The 18499-nt window shown below is 36.4% G+C and overlaps 1 protein-coding gene across 1 annotated transcript in view; it reads right to left on the bottom strand.

Annotated features, from left to right (window-relative positions):
* Nucleotides 1–18499, bottom strand: part of KCNH7 (potassium voltage-gated channel subfamily H member 7) — a 485946-nt gene that overhangs the window by 72164 nt on the left and 395283 nt on the right. The window contains exon 7 of the mRNA XM_029932996.1: nt 2423–2848. Within this exon, the coding sequence (XP_029788856.1) occupies nt 2423–2848 (426 nt within the window). The remainder of the gene's footprint in view (nt 1–2422; nt 2849–18499) is intronic.

The following is an 18499-nucleotide window of genomic DNA, read 5'->3' as shown; positions in this document are numbered from 1 at the left end:
GTAATGAAGGAAGACTTCATTAAGAAACAGAGACTTTAATCCAAAGGGATGGAAAAAGAGGAATAATCTTTGGCAAGCACGTACTATGTACCTAGTACTGGGTTAGTCTCTTCATATACATGGTTTTATTTTTTTTTTAAATCATAAGAACCTACCTTTCACCATTTTACAGAAAAATAAATGAAATCTTAATGAGCTAAATATCTTGCCAAAATACAGCAAGGAAGTGGCACAGAGGAAAATCAAACCCAGATCTGTCCAAGTCCACGGCCAGAGCTCTTCATATATCAGATCATATCTTTAAAAAATGAGGAGCAGCTTTGGGAACATGGGGAAAGTGGAGAACTGGCATTGTTTTCTTTGAGGCAAACTTCACTTTTTCCTTGATCCTATATGGGAAAGGTGGTCTGGAGACCATTTTTTTTCCAGAGACTATTTCATCCTATACTCATGTGGATCCCACAAATTTTCTCTTGTTTCAGCTCTCTTAAAGTCTTGCCTAAAATAGTGATTATCTAAATTGCATATGTTAACTTTATTATTTTCAAGTGATATAGTAATGAAATTAAACAAATCAAATGTTGCATCTTAGAAATCCTATCTTAATGGTCATAATTAACATATCCAAATACTCACTTGTTTATTATTGGTTAAATCTCATCTGTAAAGCAACTCCTCCTAACAATCTTATTTACTTACTTATTTGTTCATTCATTATTTGCTATAAGTACATGGATCACCCACTGTAAGAAACTCATAAAGATAATTATCTATATTAGATAAGTATTTCACTTTCTTGCCTCCTACTTAACAACCATAGTTGGGAGTATCTGACATGAAAAATTCGACTAAGAGCAGCTAACTTTTTTTGAGCATTTTTCTTTAAAAAAATTTTTTTACATTTATTTACTTTTGAGAGACAGAGAGAGGCACAGCACAAGTGGGGGAGGGGCAGAGAGAGAGCAGGAGACACAGATTCCAAAGCAGCTCCAGGCTCTCAGATGTCAGCACACAGCCCGGCACAGGACATGAAACCACAAACCATATCATGACCTGAGCCAAAGTTGGATGCTTAACTGACTGAGCCACCCAGATGCCCCATTTTTTGAGTATTTTTCTAAGAGTTTCACATACATTATCTCATTAGATCCTCAACTTAAAAATAAATCAGTAAAACAATGTAAGAGGGGAGGTAATATCGTCATCCTTACAGAGAAGAGTCAGGCTTGAGGTTTCTGTGAGGTTTGTAGAATCCAGGAAGAACATATTGCTCCATTGCCCTGCTTTTAATTGCCCAGACTTTGGCAGGCAGGGTCTGTAGGGAAGAATTTACTTCTAAAGCAATTATTGCTCTTGGCAGAGGAGAATTCCTTAATTGGTCAGGGAGCAAACATCTGCAGGAGGCATTTTTGATATTTGATCTCCTCTTGAAAAAAAAGAAAAGATGCGGTTTACCCTGAATTTTAAAAACTGGACACCCTGAGGTCATCTTGTTTTAAGTATTTATTTATTTTTCAGAGGAAGAGGAGAGAGAGAGAGAGAGAGAGAGAGAGAGAGAGAGAGAGAGAGAGAGAGAATCCCAAGCAGGCTCCAAACTGCTAGCATTGGGCCTGATGTGGGGCTTGAACTCACAAACCATGAGATGATGACCTGAATCAAAATCTAGAGTCTGACGCTTAATCGACTGAACCACTCAAGGGCCTCCACACTGAGGTTATGTTTCTCAGGAATTACTGTGACATCTTCTGTAAATCCTTCCATGGTAGAATCCAGGAAACTTATTTACAATAAAAATTAGTGGCAATTAGGTGGAGGGGACATTAGGAGAACTTAACTTTTGTTGCATCAAAGAACCTTCTGAGAATCTGATTAAAGTTATGGACTCTATTTGGAAAATGCACTGTACATGTACTTGTCAGATTTCCTTGAAGTTTCCAACTTTATAAGATACTGGGAACACAAGAAGCATTTTCCAACCTAGATATTATTTAAGAGAGTTTTGAACAAGACATTTCAGAAGATGCCTTTTGTGCATAATTTGAACCTAAACCAAGTTCTGGCTGTCTCAGACTACAATTATGAGTTAAGAAAGAAAGAGACTTTATACCTATGAAGTTAACATGTAGAGATTTTACATGTTGGAAATGTGTTATGGGTTATGAAACACTTTTCCTAATGTTTGTTTTGTTGGTTAAAAGATAAATAGTCTGTAGTATCTCTTAGCAGAAATAGAGAGAACTGAATCTTTTGCAGTGGCGAAATTGTTCCATTTCATTTTATAGCATTTCCAATGAAATGAATTTCATCTCTGAGATACAGGACGTTTATAAGGCAACCACTTGTAGGTTTCTTTTGTGCTTAAGATATATTCACTTTTGTAACTGTGATCTTTCAGAAAATAAAATTCTTGAGCAGCTCTTACCTCATCAGAACCAGATCCAAAAATCAGCAAGTCAAAAGGAATTGCTGCAACCATGTCGATCAGGAACCAGCCTTTGAAGTAATGTATTGCTATTTTGGCCGGGTCACTTACCACTTCTTCATTCTGATTTACATATGTTGTTCTGAAGTTTATTAGAATATCTATGATGAACATAATATCCACAATCAAGTCCACCACATTCAAAGGGCTACAAGAATAGCCGCATTCTCGTCTTTTCTGTTCTTCTCTGTCGTTGAGGAGAAAGGCTGCAGAGTAGGGTGTGAAAATAGCAGTGTATATGACCAACAGCAGAATAAGCCAATCCCAGACTGCCTTGAAGGGGCTGTAGTGCAGTATAGTAAACTTGTTGATGCGTGGTGTCTGCAGTTTATATTCTGGCAGGACATCTGCTCCTAAAGAGAGAACCTGAACACAGAAGAGAAAATTACACACTATATAAAAATGTCATCGTTTAGTCTCTTAACCTATAAAAATATTGAGGTGATTATATATCAAAATCTATTAGGAAGATTGCATGTAATTGTGAAGTATGTAAGAAAAACACGCACATTTAAAGGAACCCTTATAACCCCCCACAATGTGGTGTATTTGACCCCAGAAAACTCCATTAGTATTTCTTATTTTTAAAAAATGTTTAGAGAGAGAGAGCATGTGCATGAAAGGGGCAGAGAGAGGGGGATACATAGAATCTGAAGCAGGCGCCAGGCTTTGAGCTGTCACCACAGAGCCTGACATGTGGCTCGAACTCACAAAGCACAAGATCATAACCTGAACCGAAGTTGGACGCTTAGCCGACTGAGCCACTCAGGCGGCCCTCCATTGGTATTTCTTAATAAATATGATTTTCACTGAAAAGATAGCAAGGAATGATTACTGGTTCCATTGGAATATACTACCACTCTGAAATAACAACACATAGCTGTTTTTAGAAAAATCATAGAATCAGAATGATACATGAGTAATTCAGTTTTCAAGCCTTAGAAAAGATGGTCTGTAATGAATGGAAACAGCCTACTTGGATCCAGATTCATATTTAATTTACATATATTTAATTTATAATTAAACCTTGATAAATTAAACTCAGCTCATTGAAATGTTTAATTACAATTTTTCCACCTGCAATCTGTTTTTAACCTTTGGGGGAAAATAAAGCACATGAGATTAAAATAATCACAAAGGAATTTTTCCTAAAAGGTTGGGAGAATATTGTACAACCTGGGACAAATGTACTGTCACCCAAGCTCCTCCACCACATTTAGAAAACCGTGAAAAGCCAGTGGTACAAGCGATGTTCAGAATATCGATCTGGGAATGTTGCAAGATTATTATCACCAAGAGGTACTTAAGCCTTGAGATTTGTTTTACATAACAAGACATTGGGTAAAATAAAATAGCTTACTGTTAAAAGGTTTAGTTAATCTGAAAAAAAAAAATGAGAGCTCAATTTGAATCATAACCCAGTAGAAAAGTTCAAGAGTTGGTAACTTTAAAAATCTTTTAAAAATGTTCATTTATTTTTGAGAGAGGGACAACGTGTGAGCAGGGGAGGGGCAGAGGGAGGGAGACACAGAATCCAAAGTAGGCTCCAGGCTCTGAGATGTCAGCACAGAGCCTGACACAGGGCTTGAACTTACAGATTATGAGATCATGATCAGAGCCAAAGTCAGACACTTAGCCGACTGAGCCACTCAGACACCCCCATGAGTTGGTAATTTTAGAATAAGTTTCAAGAACAAAGGTCAAAACCAAAAGGTTATCTAGTTACCTAGGAAATGTAATTAGTCTTAATACATGGGTTTTCAAAAATTAAAATTTTTAATGACTCCACAAATGGCACATCGAGATGTTTTAAGGGAGCGGTGGGTTACAATCTTATATGAATATCCCACATATATGCAATGGCGCTATTCCAGAGCTAATTTCACTAAATAAATTTTCTTGGGCTAGATTCTTGTAAATACAGCGAATACATTCACAGCTTTGCACCATGAGCCTCAGGCAATCCCCTATTTGTTAGTCAAGAGTGTTATTTCTGTGTTCTTGATAATTCTATCCCTGTTGGTTTTAACTTGATTATAACAATATCATAGGCAAAATTCATTTTTAAATCTTGTTTTCATTGTCATATCTCATAACTATTTTTCCACATATAAAGAGTCATCATTCTTATTTTAAAAAGAACTTGAGAGGTATATTAACAACCACAAGTGAGGTACAACATGATTTTTAAGTATACCAAAAGAGTTCAGTTAAAATAGGCAAGGATATTTTAAGGTAACAGCTAAAATGATTTAACTTGGCTTAAGAAAATAATAAATAAATGATAATAATAATGAACTTAACCATTTTTTTTCAGTCCAGAGAAAATCTGAACAGGAAACAGGGCTTTATTTTAAGCTATTATGAGAAAGGACAGGAATTAATTATTGGTTAAAAAAAAGAAATCTAGAAAAAAGTGATTTCATTGTTTCTGAAAGACTAATAATTTTCAGAGTCCAAGATCTCGATCTCAATCTCTAACTCTAAAGAGGAATATGGTTGGAAAATCTGTCAGTTGATGAGTGCAAACTGATAGGACTCTAATCCTCTAATGGTGAGTACAGAAAACAAGCCTATAACATTTTGGTCTGGAAAGAATGGATCAGCTCTTAGGTCTCATTATATAATATCCCTTTCTAAAAAAAAAAAAAAAAAAAAGAAAAAAGAAAGAAAGAAAAACAGGAATGATTCAAAGTATAGGAAGTAAGACCCAAAACGTTATTTTGCCTCTCAAAGTCATCTAAGACATGGACCTATTCTATCTTTGCAATCCCCTCTCTCAGTAGATTATTTTATGTACTCTGACAAGACTTGGCTAAAATTTTTGACCTGTGGAGATCTTATCAAATCCCTAAATTCACAGATCTCTTTCATTAAAAAAGGGAATATAATTATTCAAAGAGAATGCCAAAAAAAGTAGTTTTTAAAGAAAGGGATATTTGTCTGAGTTTGCTCCCTGCTTAGCACAACATGCCCCTGATACCAACCTCCCACACATGGCAGTCTGAATACTTGTTTTAGCAGAAGTCTAAGTTAGAATGCATTCAGCACAATGGAGCATCCCTTGAGAAGTGAAAACTGTGGATCGAGCCCTTTCCATCCCACATATGCAAGCATTCCTTTAACAGTTAGATAACCACTGTGCAGAGAGCTGGAGACTGGAAACTTGGAAGATACTGTCCTTGACATTGCAGAGTATATGGTCTATTGGGAGAAAAGGACATCCGGGAAAATGGGAGCCCTGCGGAGGTCTACCAGACTCATTTCTGGGGGTGGTGGTGGTGCTGATGAAAGAGGTCTCCAAGGAGGACTTTGAGGGAAGGATGTCACTTGAACTGGGACTTCAAGTGGAAAGAAGAAAAGAACGCAGGTGGGGAATAAGGATATTGTCAAAGGAAGAATATTACAGGCGGAGGAAACAGAATGAGCAAAAGAAGGGAAGCATGAAATAATATGTTGTGTGTGGAGGAATTATAAGCTGCCTTAAGCTGCTGATGGATAAAAGGCAAGGGAAACTGTGGTGGGGGTGGGAATGGAGAGAGACAGTGACAGGTTCTAATGTGATAGGGATCTCTGGCTTTCTCCTACAGGTCAGAGTTTCTCACACTTGAATAAAATACAGATTCCTTTTAAGGGAAATATACTTATTGCAGAGTCTCAATGGTAATTGATATTATTTTTATTTATAATGTTAAGAAAATATATGCACAAATAAAGCAAAGCTAAAACTTCTTATGTTTATATTTCTTAATATGATTGTTGTGGGCTGAATTGTGAATCCCAGAAAGGTATGTTGAAGTCCTAATCTCCAGTACCTGTGAATATGACCTTAGTTGAAAATAGGGTCCTTGTAGATATAATCAAGGGAAGATGAAATCATAGAGGATTGGGGTGGGCCTTGATGCAATAGCTGTTATCCTTATAAAAAGGCAGAAATTTGGGAACAGAGACACAAAGAAGCATAAGGATAATGCCATGTGATAATAGAGGAAAATATGGCTGCAAGCCAAGGAACACAAGGATTGGTGGTAGCCACCAGGACCTGGAAAAGAAGCATGGAACGTATTTTCTCCCAGAGCCTCCAGGAGGAACCAACCTTGTTAACATCTTGATTTTGAAATCTGAAGGCCTAGAATTCTGAGAGAATAACTTCCGTTGTTTTAAGAAGTCCATTTTGTGGTATTTTGCTATAGCAGCTCTAAGATGCTAATATAATGACAAAAAATGAAAATAAATGAACTACAACATATTTGCAAAGCAGTGAATCCAAACTATCATCACTAATTGAGTATTTGACATATCTGTAAGTAAAAAGTCATTGACATTTGGCTACTGCATGGAGTTTGATCTAGTAGGTAAAATATTTGTCTCTATTCTTAACCTCAATGCTTTTCTATTGAGTATGTTGTCAACATATTTCAAAGATTGGGGGCCTAGGTGGCTCAGTCAAGTGTCCAACTTTTGATTTCAGCTCAGGTCATAATGTCATGGCTGAGATTGAGCCCCACGTTGTGCTGCATGCTTGGGATTCTCTTTCTTTCTCTCTCCCTCTGCTCTTCCCCACCTCAAAACAAACAAACAAACAAACAAACAAATAAATAAATAAAAATACTTCAAAGGTCTTACTGTTATTTTAGGTAATCTGATCTAACTCTTAATTCAAACTTTGCCCCTACTAGACTTAAAAAAACCCATTTAAATTGTATTCCTTGATACTGTATAAAAGTCTTTGTTTACTTGAAGTTCAATTTTGCTTTGGGGCATTATTGAATTTTAAGTTTAGTGAGTATCTAAGAGAGTGATTTTTGGAACTGGCTTCAGAAAGTTAATCCATTTGTTATATTTCAATATACCTATTGATAGCAAACCATTGACATTGGTTAAATATAGCAATGGAATGTGTTTTGACAGTGCATTTGCAGTAATTGGTATGCTACCAAACTATATGGTACAAGTTCTTTTGATTTCTACATAAGTATTCCTGTGTTATATAATCATTCAATTGTCTCACGAATTCTACTACTTCAAAACTTTTATTTGTAAAGCATATTTTAGCACCATGAGGTCTCGTTATAAATCCAAATGTGGTCATAGGCACTGAAGTCAGGTAGCACTCTGTTATTAAGTGATTATCTTACTGAGTCAGATTATTTTGCTGTTTTGAGCTTTCACCAACATACACAAATTTTTAAGATTTTCTGGAAGAACTTATGACCCTTTGATAATATTCTTTTCTGTGAATATTGGTTTGAGAATTGTTAAAGTTTACCAGACAGAGAAGGCAAGGTCACCAAATTTAGTTTTAGATAAATGCATCTGGCAGTGGAAAGCAGAAGAAACCAGAGCAGGCAGGATTAGAGGCTTGGAGATAAATTAGAACTTTGGAATGGAAGAAAGATAAGTACATGCAGAGGAGGTCAGAAAAGCCTGTATTAAGGGAAGGTGGCATAGACTGTTGAGATAAGGATAAGGAGTAAGGAAACATTTGTTTCTTTGTGGTTTCAATGAGTTTTATCATAGCCAATCATAGAAATACAAATCTGTGAAGGCTAACCCATTTATAGAATAAGGCAAAGAGCTTTAGACTTTATTTTCAAATTTTATTCAGATTCTAGTTAGTTAATACATAGTGTAATAATGTTTTCAGGACTAGAATTTAATGATTCGTCACTTACATATAACTCCAGTGTTCAACGCAAGTGCCTTCCTTAATCCTTATCACCCTTTTATCCCACCCCACCCACCTTTCCTTCATCAACCCTCAGTTCGTTCACTATAGTTAGGAGTCTCTTATGGTTTGCTTTCCTCTTTCTTCCCTCCCCCTTCCCCTATGTTCATCTGTTTTATTTCTTAAAATTCACATGAAAATGAAATCATATGGTATTTGTCTTTCTCTGAATGACTTATTCTGATTAAAATAATACGCTAGCCCCATTCACGTTGTTGCAAATGACAAGATTGCATTCTTGTTTTGATGGTGCAGTAATACTGCACTGTGAATATATATGTATATATATACATATATATATTTATCTTTCCACAAATCATGCATCTATCTATATCACATATTATTTATCCACTCATTAGTTGATGAATATTTGAAGAACCCTAGACTTTAAATGTGAAGACCTGGGTTTAAATTCCAGTTACATTTTTTTTCTCATAAGTAATTTAATCTCTCTAGATCTAGGCTTTTTTGTTTTGTCTTTTTTTTTTATCTGTGTGATAGAGATAAAATCTTTGCTCAAATCACCTCTCTATACAGAGCTACCATATAACATTAGATAATTTCTATAAAAGTAGCTGATAGTATGGAAACCAATTTGACAATAAACTATTTAAAAATAAATAAATTTTTAAAAATGTAAAAAAAAGAAAATCAGAACATAAAAAATTTGAAAGCCTTCAAAAAAATTAAAGAAAAAAGTAGCTGATAGAATGGGAAGTTATTTACATAGTTATTTCACTATTGTTTACAATTCTAGGGTTACTTATTTAAGTCAACTATAACCAAAACATTTATGGGTCAATTGGAGAAAGATAAACACTGACTGGACATTGATAATATTAAGGAAATGTTGAGTTATCTATTCACTGGAAGAAACTAAACCAAAACATAATGGCTTATTATTCACGATTCTGTGGGTGAAGAATTTAGGCAGGGTTCAATTGGGTCACTCTTCTGCTCCCGAACAGTGTCATTTGGGGTCATTCAACGATGTTTAGTTGGTGGCTGAACTGGTGTAGAGAATCCAGAAAGTCTTCACTGACATTTCTAGTATCTTGGTGGGGATAGTTGTAAGGCTGGTCTCATGAAATATGAAACAGCTGGATTGCTCTCTTTTTCTAGATAAATATAGATACAGATAAATATAATCTAAAGACATATATTTATTTATATGGAGAGAGACTTTATATATATATATATATAGTTTTTAGAGAAACTGTGTATATATAGTTATGTGGATAAATATATAAAGACTGTACATATATGTGTGTAAACATATATGTGTATATATACATAGAAATAGATGTACATATAATTATATATAGAGATACAGTTTTTAGAAAAATTATATATAATTTCTCCGTATAGTCCCTTTTTATGGCACCTTTCCCTATGGTCTCTGCAGTAAAGTAGTGAGATATCTCTGTGGAGGTTCAGGACTCCCAAGGGAGAAATAGAAATATCCAGTCCTCTTAAATTCAAAATCTAAGTGTGGTACAGCATCACTTTTGCCATATTCTGTTGACCAAAGCAGTCACAGGCCAGCCAAGATTCAAGAATATGGGGGAGTAGTCTTTACTTTTTGACAGAAAAATAGCATACGTGCAGAAGGGAAGGAATAAATTATGATCATCGTGGAAACAAGCTGTTATGGGAATTGTTGACAATTGTTTTTAGTTGTGATGATATTGTAGCTATTTTTTAATAGTATTTACTTTTTAGGGGTACATAGTGAAATACTTATGGATAACATGCATTTGGGAGTTTGTTTTAATATATGGAATAACTGTGGGGCAATACATTCCAAGACCCTTAGTGGATGCCTGAAACAACAGATGGTACTGAATTATATATATATGTAAATGTGTACACACACACACACACACACACATATAATGATTTTTCCTATACACACACTTATGATAAAGTTTAATTTATAATTAGGGACAGTAAGAGATCAACAACAATAACTAACAACAAAATAGAATGATTGTAACAATATGCTGTAACAATAGTTATGTGAATGTGGTCTCTCTCTCAAAGTATCTTGTTGTAATCCACTGACCTTCTTGTAATGAGATAAGAAAATATCTGTGTGATTAGATGAAGTGAGGTGTATGCTATAGGTATCGTGACATAACATTAGGCTACCATTGATCTTCTGTGATAATGACAGGATCATCTGCTTCCAAATGTGGTTGACTGTGGGTAACTGAAACTGCGGAGAGCAAAGCTGCAGATAACGGGGGCAACTATAATCCAGAGAGAGGGAATGAAGGGAGAGAGAACGTCTGGTTATATGCAGCGACATTAGCTGTATGTTGACTATTACTGAAGTTGAGCGATGGGCATATAGTATCTTTTTCTTTTCATAATATGGCTACATTTTGTCACAATTAAAAAAAATATTTTAGAAATTCAGCCAGAAAAGCCTAAGGTAATTTGAGGATGTAGTTTCTTGATGGAAAAAAAGAACCGGGTCTGCACAAATCACAAGGGCTCACTCCTATCAGAGTTGAGTTGGTTCCTTATTGGGTAAGCTTGGATTGCTGTTTTTACAACAGAATGCTTAATTCGCTCTCTGCACATCTCATTCATATTATGTTGACCTCCATCCAGCCACACAGACTACCCACAATGCCAGCTCTGCCAGCCTTGAAGTCCCGTCGAATTGGTGGCTCAGACAATGTTACAAGAAGATAGTTGCTAAGTCTGCAGTTGCTCATTCCTCTGAGTATACTTGGTTACATTGCTCATTAAGTTAGATTAAAATACAGCCACTTCTCAGAGACTCACTGGGGTTAGACCTCTTCTTGAAATAGCTTTACTTTATTAACATTTCATATTCAAACATCAAGCTTTCATTCTGGATTGGCATATGTATGCTTTTGCATTTCTCCTCCTTAAAACTGCCACTAAATGCAATGTTTATGTTAGTTAATGTCATTTTGGAAAACATTTGTATTACATAATCCTTTTATAATCCATTTTTAGGAAATAATTGATCTTTCCTGAGAAATCAAATGGCTTGATTTCTTTTTGTTTAAAAAACATGACAATAAGAGTGTTTTCATCAATGATAGTCTCTATTTGCCTTCTTGCAGAAAACTATGAGTTTAAGTTTTCAGTACTAGGGTGCCTGGGCAGCTTGTTTGATTAAGCCTCTCGCTCTTTATTTTGGCTTAGGTCGTGATCTCATGGTTTGTGACTTGGAGCCCTGTGTCAGCTCTGCCCTGTCTCTCTCTCTCCCTCTCCTTCTCTCTCTCTCTCAAAAAAGAATAATATAATAATATATTGTCAATTTGTACTTTTTTGAAAATAGAATAAATATATAAATTATAAGTCACAAGTAAGTTAATACTAATCATGAAAGTGCTTTAGAGCCATTATGTTGGAAATGAAATAGTAAGCAGACAAATATTTGTTTTAAAACTGTGAATAGGATTCTAAGGTGCCAATGATCGAACAGACAAAGGCTGCTACACAATCTAGCACATTTCCTTAAGAGAGCCAACTTCTCCCACACATTTGAGAAATAACATACTTTAGAAACATAAAACATGATTAATTGAGCTATTATAAGGATTTTCTTTTAAGAGTGAAAGAAAAAAGAAGGGGAAAAACCCCTCACTATATAAAAAGGGGAACTCCATGGTCTCCAGATAGACACTTCTATTTTCTCTTTCCTGAAACCACCAATTAAATGTACAGTTTAACACAGACTAAAATATGGTTTTCCTTACCAAATCCAGTTTTTCTTCTTGCTTGCACATTGCTATTTGTTTAACCTGTAACAGTTAAGTGTTATATAAAACCAAAATCTTTATACGAAATAGCACTATTTGTTCAATGAAGATCTACTGCGAGAATTGTGTGCGAATACCAGGATTAATAACTACTCTTCTCTTTTGAAAAGTGCAATAGGGAACGATTAAGCTTTCCAAAAGATTATACAGTACTTTTGGCAGCTGTTATGCGCCATGCTGCAGTGTTGGTAGAGACTGCTCGTCTGTTATTTATCCTTTACTCGGGACTTGCAGTTAACTAATAGGCTAGCTGTATTTTTATCTATTGGAAAAATTAGTCAGTAACAAAATAAATCAGATAGATAAGATAGCATTGGGAAAGATTTAAATTCCTCTGGCTTTTCAGCCAATGATTTAACAAGTCCAGCAAAATCTGAGTAATTTTCCCTAAAACAGGCAGCCCCATTGATGATTACCCAAATATTTAAATTAAAAGATAAAAAAGATTCACACAATAAAATCTGTCATGTAAGAAGTATTTTAAACAAATAAAATATTAAAATTAGTCAGTGGAAACACTGCAGCTGTTCATTTTCAAATGATTTGCTAAGGCTTAGATTAAAGTAGACATTTTATGATCTGTGTCTGTGCGCATGTACGTGTTTGCACGTATATCTGGCTGTGTCGGATGACAGTATGATTTTGTAAAAATCAGAGTCAGGTAGGCTCAGTTAAATGTTAGGATTAGTGTTTTGTTTTGTATGTAGCATATATGCTAATACAAAAAATATCTGCTGCTCAAATTTTGTGACTCAATATGAGAAGTAGGTTAGATAATATCTTAAACATTTGTAATATTCATAAATTACTACAACCATATGTATATTAAAAATACAGGTACTTTCAGAGCCATAAACTCTTAGCTCTCACACCAATGGCCAGCTGGACGTGGCCCTCAGTTTTGACACCCCACTACTGTGCCAGGCAGGCCTGGGGAGCTCGTGGGGTCACCTTGTTATTGATACCAGATGCTCTCTGGCCTAAGTTTGCTACCTTGTCTACTCTCTTCTCTTTCCTTTCTAGTGGAAAATTCACACATGCACTCTTCTCTCCATTTATCTTTATTTTTAAATGGATCTAACCTAAAGAAAAGGAGCATGTAGCACACTAGTGTAAGTAAACCTTTCACAAATGCTTTTCCAAAGCACAGATAACTAAGAGATATGCTTAGAGAGTAGAGAGGAAAATACAGAGTTTAGCTGAGATACTTGGAGGTAGATGCGCTGGGTGCCAGTGAGAGAAGATGCCTGGAAGACAGGAAGTCTAAGACAGAACTACCAAGGAGGGTGGAGCTCAACATTTCATCCTGGATAGGCAGTAGCTGAAGTTCTGGAAAGTGGATTCGGTTGCCAAGAGAGTATAAAAAGAGTGAGAATCTACTGTGAATAACTAAAATGTGGGATAGAGAAAAAGGGCATAGCCAGTATTTCTGGGGGTTAGCATGGTACCTGGAATATATACATAGTAAGTATGCCAAAGAGCAGTTGAGTGGACATGTCTGTAGCTTGGAGAGAGAGAGAGAGAGAGAGAGAGAGAGAGAGAGAGAGAGAGAGAGAGAGAGAGAGACAGAGAGAGACAGAGACAGAGACAGAGACAGAGACAGAGAGACAGAGAGAATGGAGATGGCAATATGGAAAATGCATAAGAGAAAAGATTATGTTAGACAGAGCTGCTGAGCACCAAAATTTATTGTTTTTCTTTCTGTAGAATAGAGTTGTTGCTGTTAGAATGTGTCTGCTTAGCCCCAAAATGACATTACTCAATCCTATTGGAATCTAGGTATGTGCATGTGTCTGATGAATAGCACTTCTTGGGCGAAGCTTTCAAGAAGCAGGTGTGCCTTTCCAGCTCTCTCTTTTTCCTTCCACTCAATAAACACAGATGCTTCCAAGGCCTCAGGTCCTTAAATCCAGTGGAATGGTTGAGCCTTCAAATTTAGAAAACTTTGTCACCAAATAACCAAGTGAAAAAAGATCACTCATTGCACAGGAATACCAGCTTCTGCTATTGCTTGAGCAAGAACTATAATACTGGGCAAGCCACAGTAACATGATGATTTATTAGTTCCAGCAGCTAGCATTTCCCTACTATTTGGATCTTTTCCTTGGAATATGGTGCAGAGATTAACGTGGACTCCCGAGAGACAAAAACTGCATATTTTGTCAATGCTTTGTCTTTGAGAAAGAGGACAGTTAATACTGAATATCTTTCACATTATTTATCAGGCTCAGTACTGAATTATAGCATTCAGTTCTCTCAACAGCTCCTTTAGATAAACATAATTATCTCCATTTTTATAGGGTAAGAAACTGACTCAGAGAGACTGAATAACTTACTTGAGTTCTCAGAGCTATTAGTACAAAGCCCAATTTGGGGCATAAACCCATGAACTGTGAGATTATGACCTGAGCCAAAGTTGGACACTTAACTGACTGAGCTACCCAGGTGCCCCTACCAGATACTTTTTAAAATCCTAATCATCTGTGACAAAATAGTAAATAAAGAGACTCCTGTAGAACCATTTCTTGTCAAGAGCCTAAATGCCACTTGTTTAGATGGATATACATGTGTAGGACACAGAAAACAAACAAACAAACAAACAGAAATGTTAGATGGCCATGGCAGGCACCAAAATGAAAACCAAGATAGTTTCCATTAATTAGTAATCCATAGTCTGTCAAATATTGCCGAACAGGCCAGACTCTGGACTGAAATAGTCCTGTTACATATCTTAGCTCTGCCATGGCTATTTAAAAACACATCCTGAAGGAGCACTTGGGTGGCTCAGTTGGTTAAGTGTCCAACTCTTGGTTTTGGCTCAGGTCATGATCTCTTGGTTTTGGAGCAAAGTCTGCTTGGGATTCTCTCTCTCCTTCTCTCTCTACCTCTCCGTCACTAGTGCTGTCTCTGTCTCTCTCAAAATAAATTCATAAACTTAATACAAATTTAAAAATAAAAAAATGAAAAAATTCCCGAGAGTCAGTGTCCTTAGAAGCAAAATAGGAGAGCAAGTTCTTCCTCACAGGCAACTGCACAATAAGTAACATAATAAATGTATAAATTCCCACAAATAATTCCTGTCTTACCATGAACACCAAATAAGTATTATTGTTATAATTTTCAGTGTTTTTAGCTTGAACAACTCAAAATTCAATTATATATAACATTCAATCCCAATTATAGTTATTGACTGAACCAAGTTCTCTGAGGTGACCCTTGAAAAAGTCAATTATGCAAAGACAGAGACAGCAGAAGACAGATGGTTAGGCCTCTTGATTACGTGTGTTTGCTGGTAAGATAATAAATTTTCTTTGTTTATGAACAACTTAATTATGCTATATTGACCCGTGGTCCATGTTTAAAGTGGTGATTTAGGAAATCATCTTTTTTTTAAAGACCTCAAACACTTTGAAAGGACCCAGTTCAAGCAAATGATAGGATCTTTTCTTTTCTCATAAAAGGATGTATCCTAGAAATAGAAAATATTTAGTTGATTTGGTTGAAATGCCTTCCACAAAGAACTAAACATCTGATGGGTGGTTGGTGAAAATTACTTTTGAGCATCTTTGAAGAGTGTACAGATTTCTCAATTTATTGCAAATAATGAAATGCTATTTCTTAAATAGGAATTCATTATTTATGGAATTACTGTCAGTTTTTAAATTTGGGTATTATTTCCAAGGGTTCTATAGAAATGATATATACAACAAAATCAGTAAGATGATCTCTGAAATTCTATAATTCTGTTATTTTTCTTACCTAACAGGTTGTTTACCCTGTTACACTAAATTAGTGTGATTTTACTGTTGGCGTCATCTTCAGGTCAAGGATTAATGTATTTAAGGAAAGAAATTTGAAACCCTCTCCACAAACATTTCAGGATGATGGGGAAATATAAATGTGCATGTACGTGTGTGAATAAGCACACAAGTACCCAGCACAGCGTATTATCCTGAGATATATAGATGGGCTTTTGTGAACTCCTTGAAGTTATCCAAAAAATATGAGACATGTGGTACTATTTATATCTCAGGGAATATGTGTTCATGTATTTTATCAGATTTCAGGCATCTATGACCTACAAATAGTTATAAACTCCCTGACTTAGCACATGAATTTTTATGGGTCTCTGAATGTCTTTGGAACACAAACATTTTATAATCATCAGTGAAAGAAGGAGACACAAAGAGAGAGGGAAAAAGTAAGAACAGGAAACATTTAGAGAAAAAATGAAGCATAAAGTAATGGCGGTGGCACTAACAGGAAATGGGCTAAAAGCTACGGTGAAGACAAGGATGGTATCTTGAAGCACAGTGAGCTGTTTCTCCATTATTGATGGAAATTCTCTGCGTGTTTACAGGGTGAATGGTCTGTTCATTCTCAAGCCTGTGCTTTGCTTTTAAATAACTTGGCTTCAAGAAAGTGTCTTGTTCCTGCTAAATTTTCATATGAAGAATGTCTTCCTGTCCTGGATTGAGTATGTTCAGTTACTAAGCAGCCTTAGCAAGTGTGACATTCCTACCAAATTTGTAGTTGAGAGTCTTACTTGGTTGGGCCATGTCTGTTGATTAAGTGGTACTATCCTGCTGCCTTGCTAAGTAAGACAGGCAGGGGCCAGTGAAGTGGCACTACCACCTGCCTTGCTGAATGCAAATGAAGGCAGCTGTAGCAGTCCTTCCCTGGCTGTGGCATTCTCCTGCTCCCAGGCTAAAGCTGGCAGGCATGCTTAGACAAAGCACTCACTTGCTGCCTTCCTGAAGCCAAAGGGCCTGCACAGTCAAGACATTTTCTCTGCTGCCCCCTACACTCTACAACCATATTCTGAAAGCCAGTGGTATGTGCGATCCACACAGGGACTCCTCTTGATCTCGCCTGGCCCTGGTGGCCAAAGGCGATGGTGTTCCTGAGCTCCACAAGAAACAACTGGAAAGGCAGTTCTTAGTGGCCGCCATCCTCAGGGCACTGCATAGACGGCAGACTAAAATGCAACCCTCATCTTGTGAAAAGGTCTATTTGCTTAGCCTGAACCTTCCACCTGAGGGGCAATTTTCAGTTTTCTCCCATACCCAAAAGCTACAGAGATGCTCCCAAGGAACATAAACAGGGAGACACCATTCTTATATACCCCTTGGCCTCGTGACAACTTGACATGACCTCCCAGAAAGGAGCTCATATGCTTGTCTGGAGTCCCGAGTTTTGCAACTATCATCCAGGGGTTACATCCAGATTTCTTGTTCTGGAGGCCAGCAGGGATTACAATTGCAGCCCCACAGGACTGTATATATTCACATACTTCAAAAGCTGCTGTCTGTGGCTTGGACTTCCAATCAGCCTGAAACTAGGAGCTAAATGAGATTCCTCCTCTTGGATCACTGACAGGTGTTGAAACCCCCTCAATACAACAGAGGCATATCAAGAATAAATCAAGCAGTTTAGAAGTTTGAAAGACAAGGTGAGGGAAAGATTGAGAACTTTCATTACCTACACAAGGCCACTCCTTCAAGACTGAGGGAGGTAGCTGTTTTGTCCAATGCATAGAAACAAACACAGAGAGCCCAGCAAAATGAGGAAAGAGAGAAATATGTTAAAAAAAAAAGAGAACAAGATAAAACCTCAGTAAAGGATCTTAATGATAGGAAAATAATTAATCTACCTGGTAAAGAATTCAAAGTAGTGGTCATAGATATGCTCAGCAAACTCAGGAGAAGAATGGAACACAGTGAGAACTTCAATGAGGAGAAAATAGAAGAAAGTATCAAACAGAAGTCGCTAGATAAGGAATGCAATAAATGAACTAAAAAATACCATAGAAGTGCTCAACAGTAGACTGGATGGAGACACCAGCTGGAAAAAGATGCACTGCAACTCACCCAGACACAGCAGGAAAAAGAAAGAAAGAGTTTAAAAAAATGAGATAATAAGGGATCTATAGGACAATACCAAGTAAAATAAAATTCACATTGTCAGGGTCCAAGAAAGAGAAGAGAGAGATAAAGGGACATAAAATCTATTTGAAGAAATAGTGGTTGAGAAGTCCTGTAACCCAGGGAATGAAACAAACATTCAGGTCCGGAAAGCACAGAGTTCCAAACAAGATGAACTCAGAGATCCACACCAAGACACATAATTAAAATGTCAAAAGTTAAATAATCTTAAAAACAGTGATATAGACATACACATATAGAGAAAACCCTCTAAGGTTATAGCAGATTTCTCAGCAGAAACTTGCAGGCTAAAAGGGAATGAAATGACAGATTTAAAGTTCTGAAAGGAGTGCCTGGGTGGTTCAGCAGATTAAGCGCCTGACTCAAACTTCCATTTATAAAGTACAAACTTCCAGTTATAAAGTAAGTAAGTCATGGGTATGTGGTACACAGCATGGAGAAAACGTTATTAATGTTGTATTAATTTTGTAAGGTGACTGATCTAGATTCACTTTTGGTGATTATTTCACAATGTATACAAATGTCCAAGCACTATGTT

Source organism: Suricata suricatta, chromosome 3, assembly GCF_006229205.1.
Source record: "Suricata suricatta isolate VVHF042 chromosome 3, meerkat_22Aug2017_6uvM2_HiC, whole genome shotgun sequence".
In the NCBI taxonomy this organism is placed as follows: domain Eukaryota; kingdom Metazoa; phylum Chordata; class Mammalia; order Carnivora; family Herpestidae; genus Suricata; species Suricata suricatta.
The sequence above is the reverse complement of the archived record's forward strand: the minus strand, read 5'-3'. Positions and strand labels throughout refer to the sequence as shown.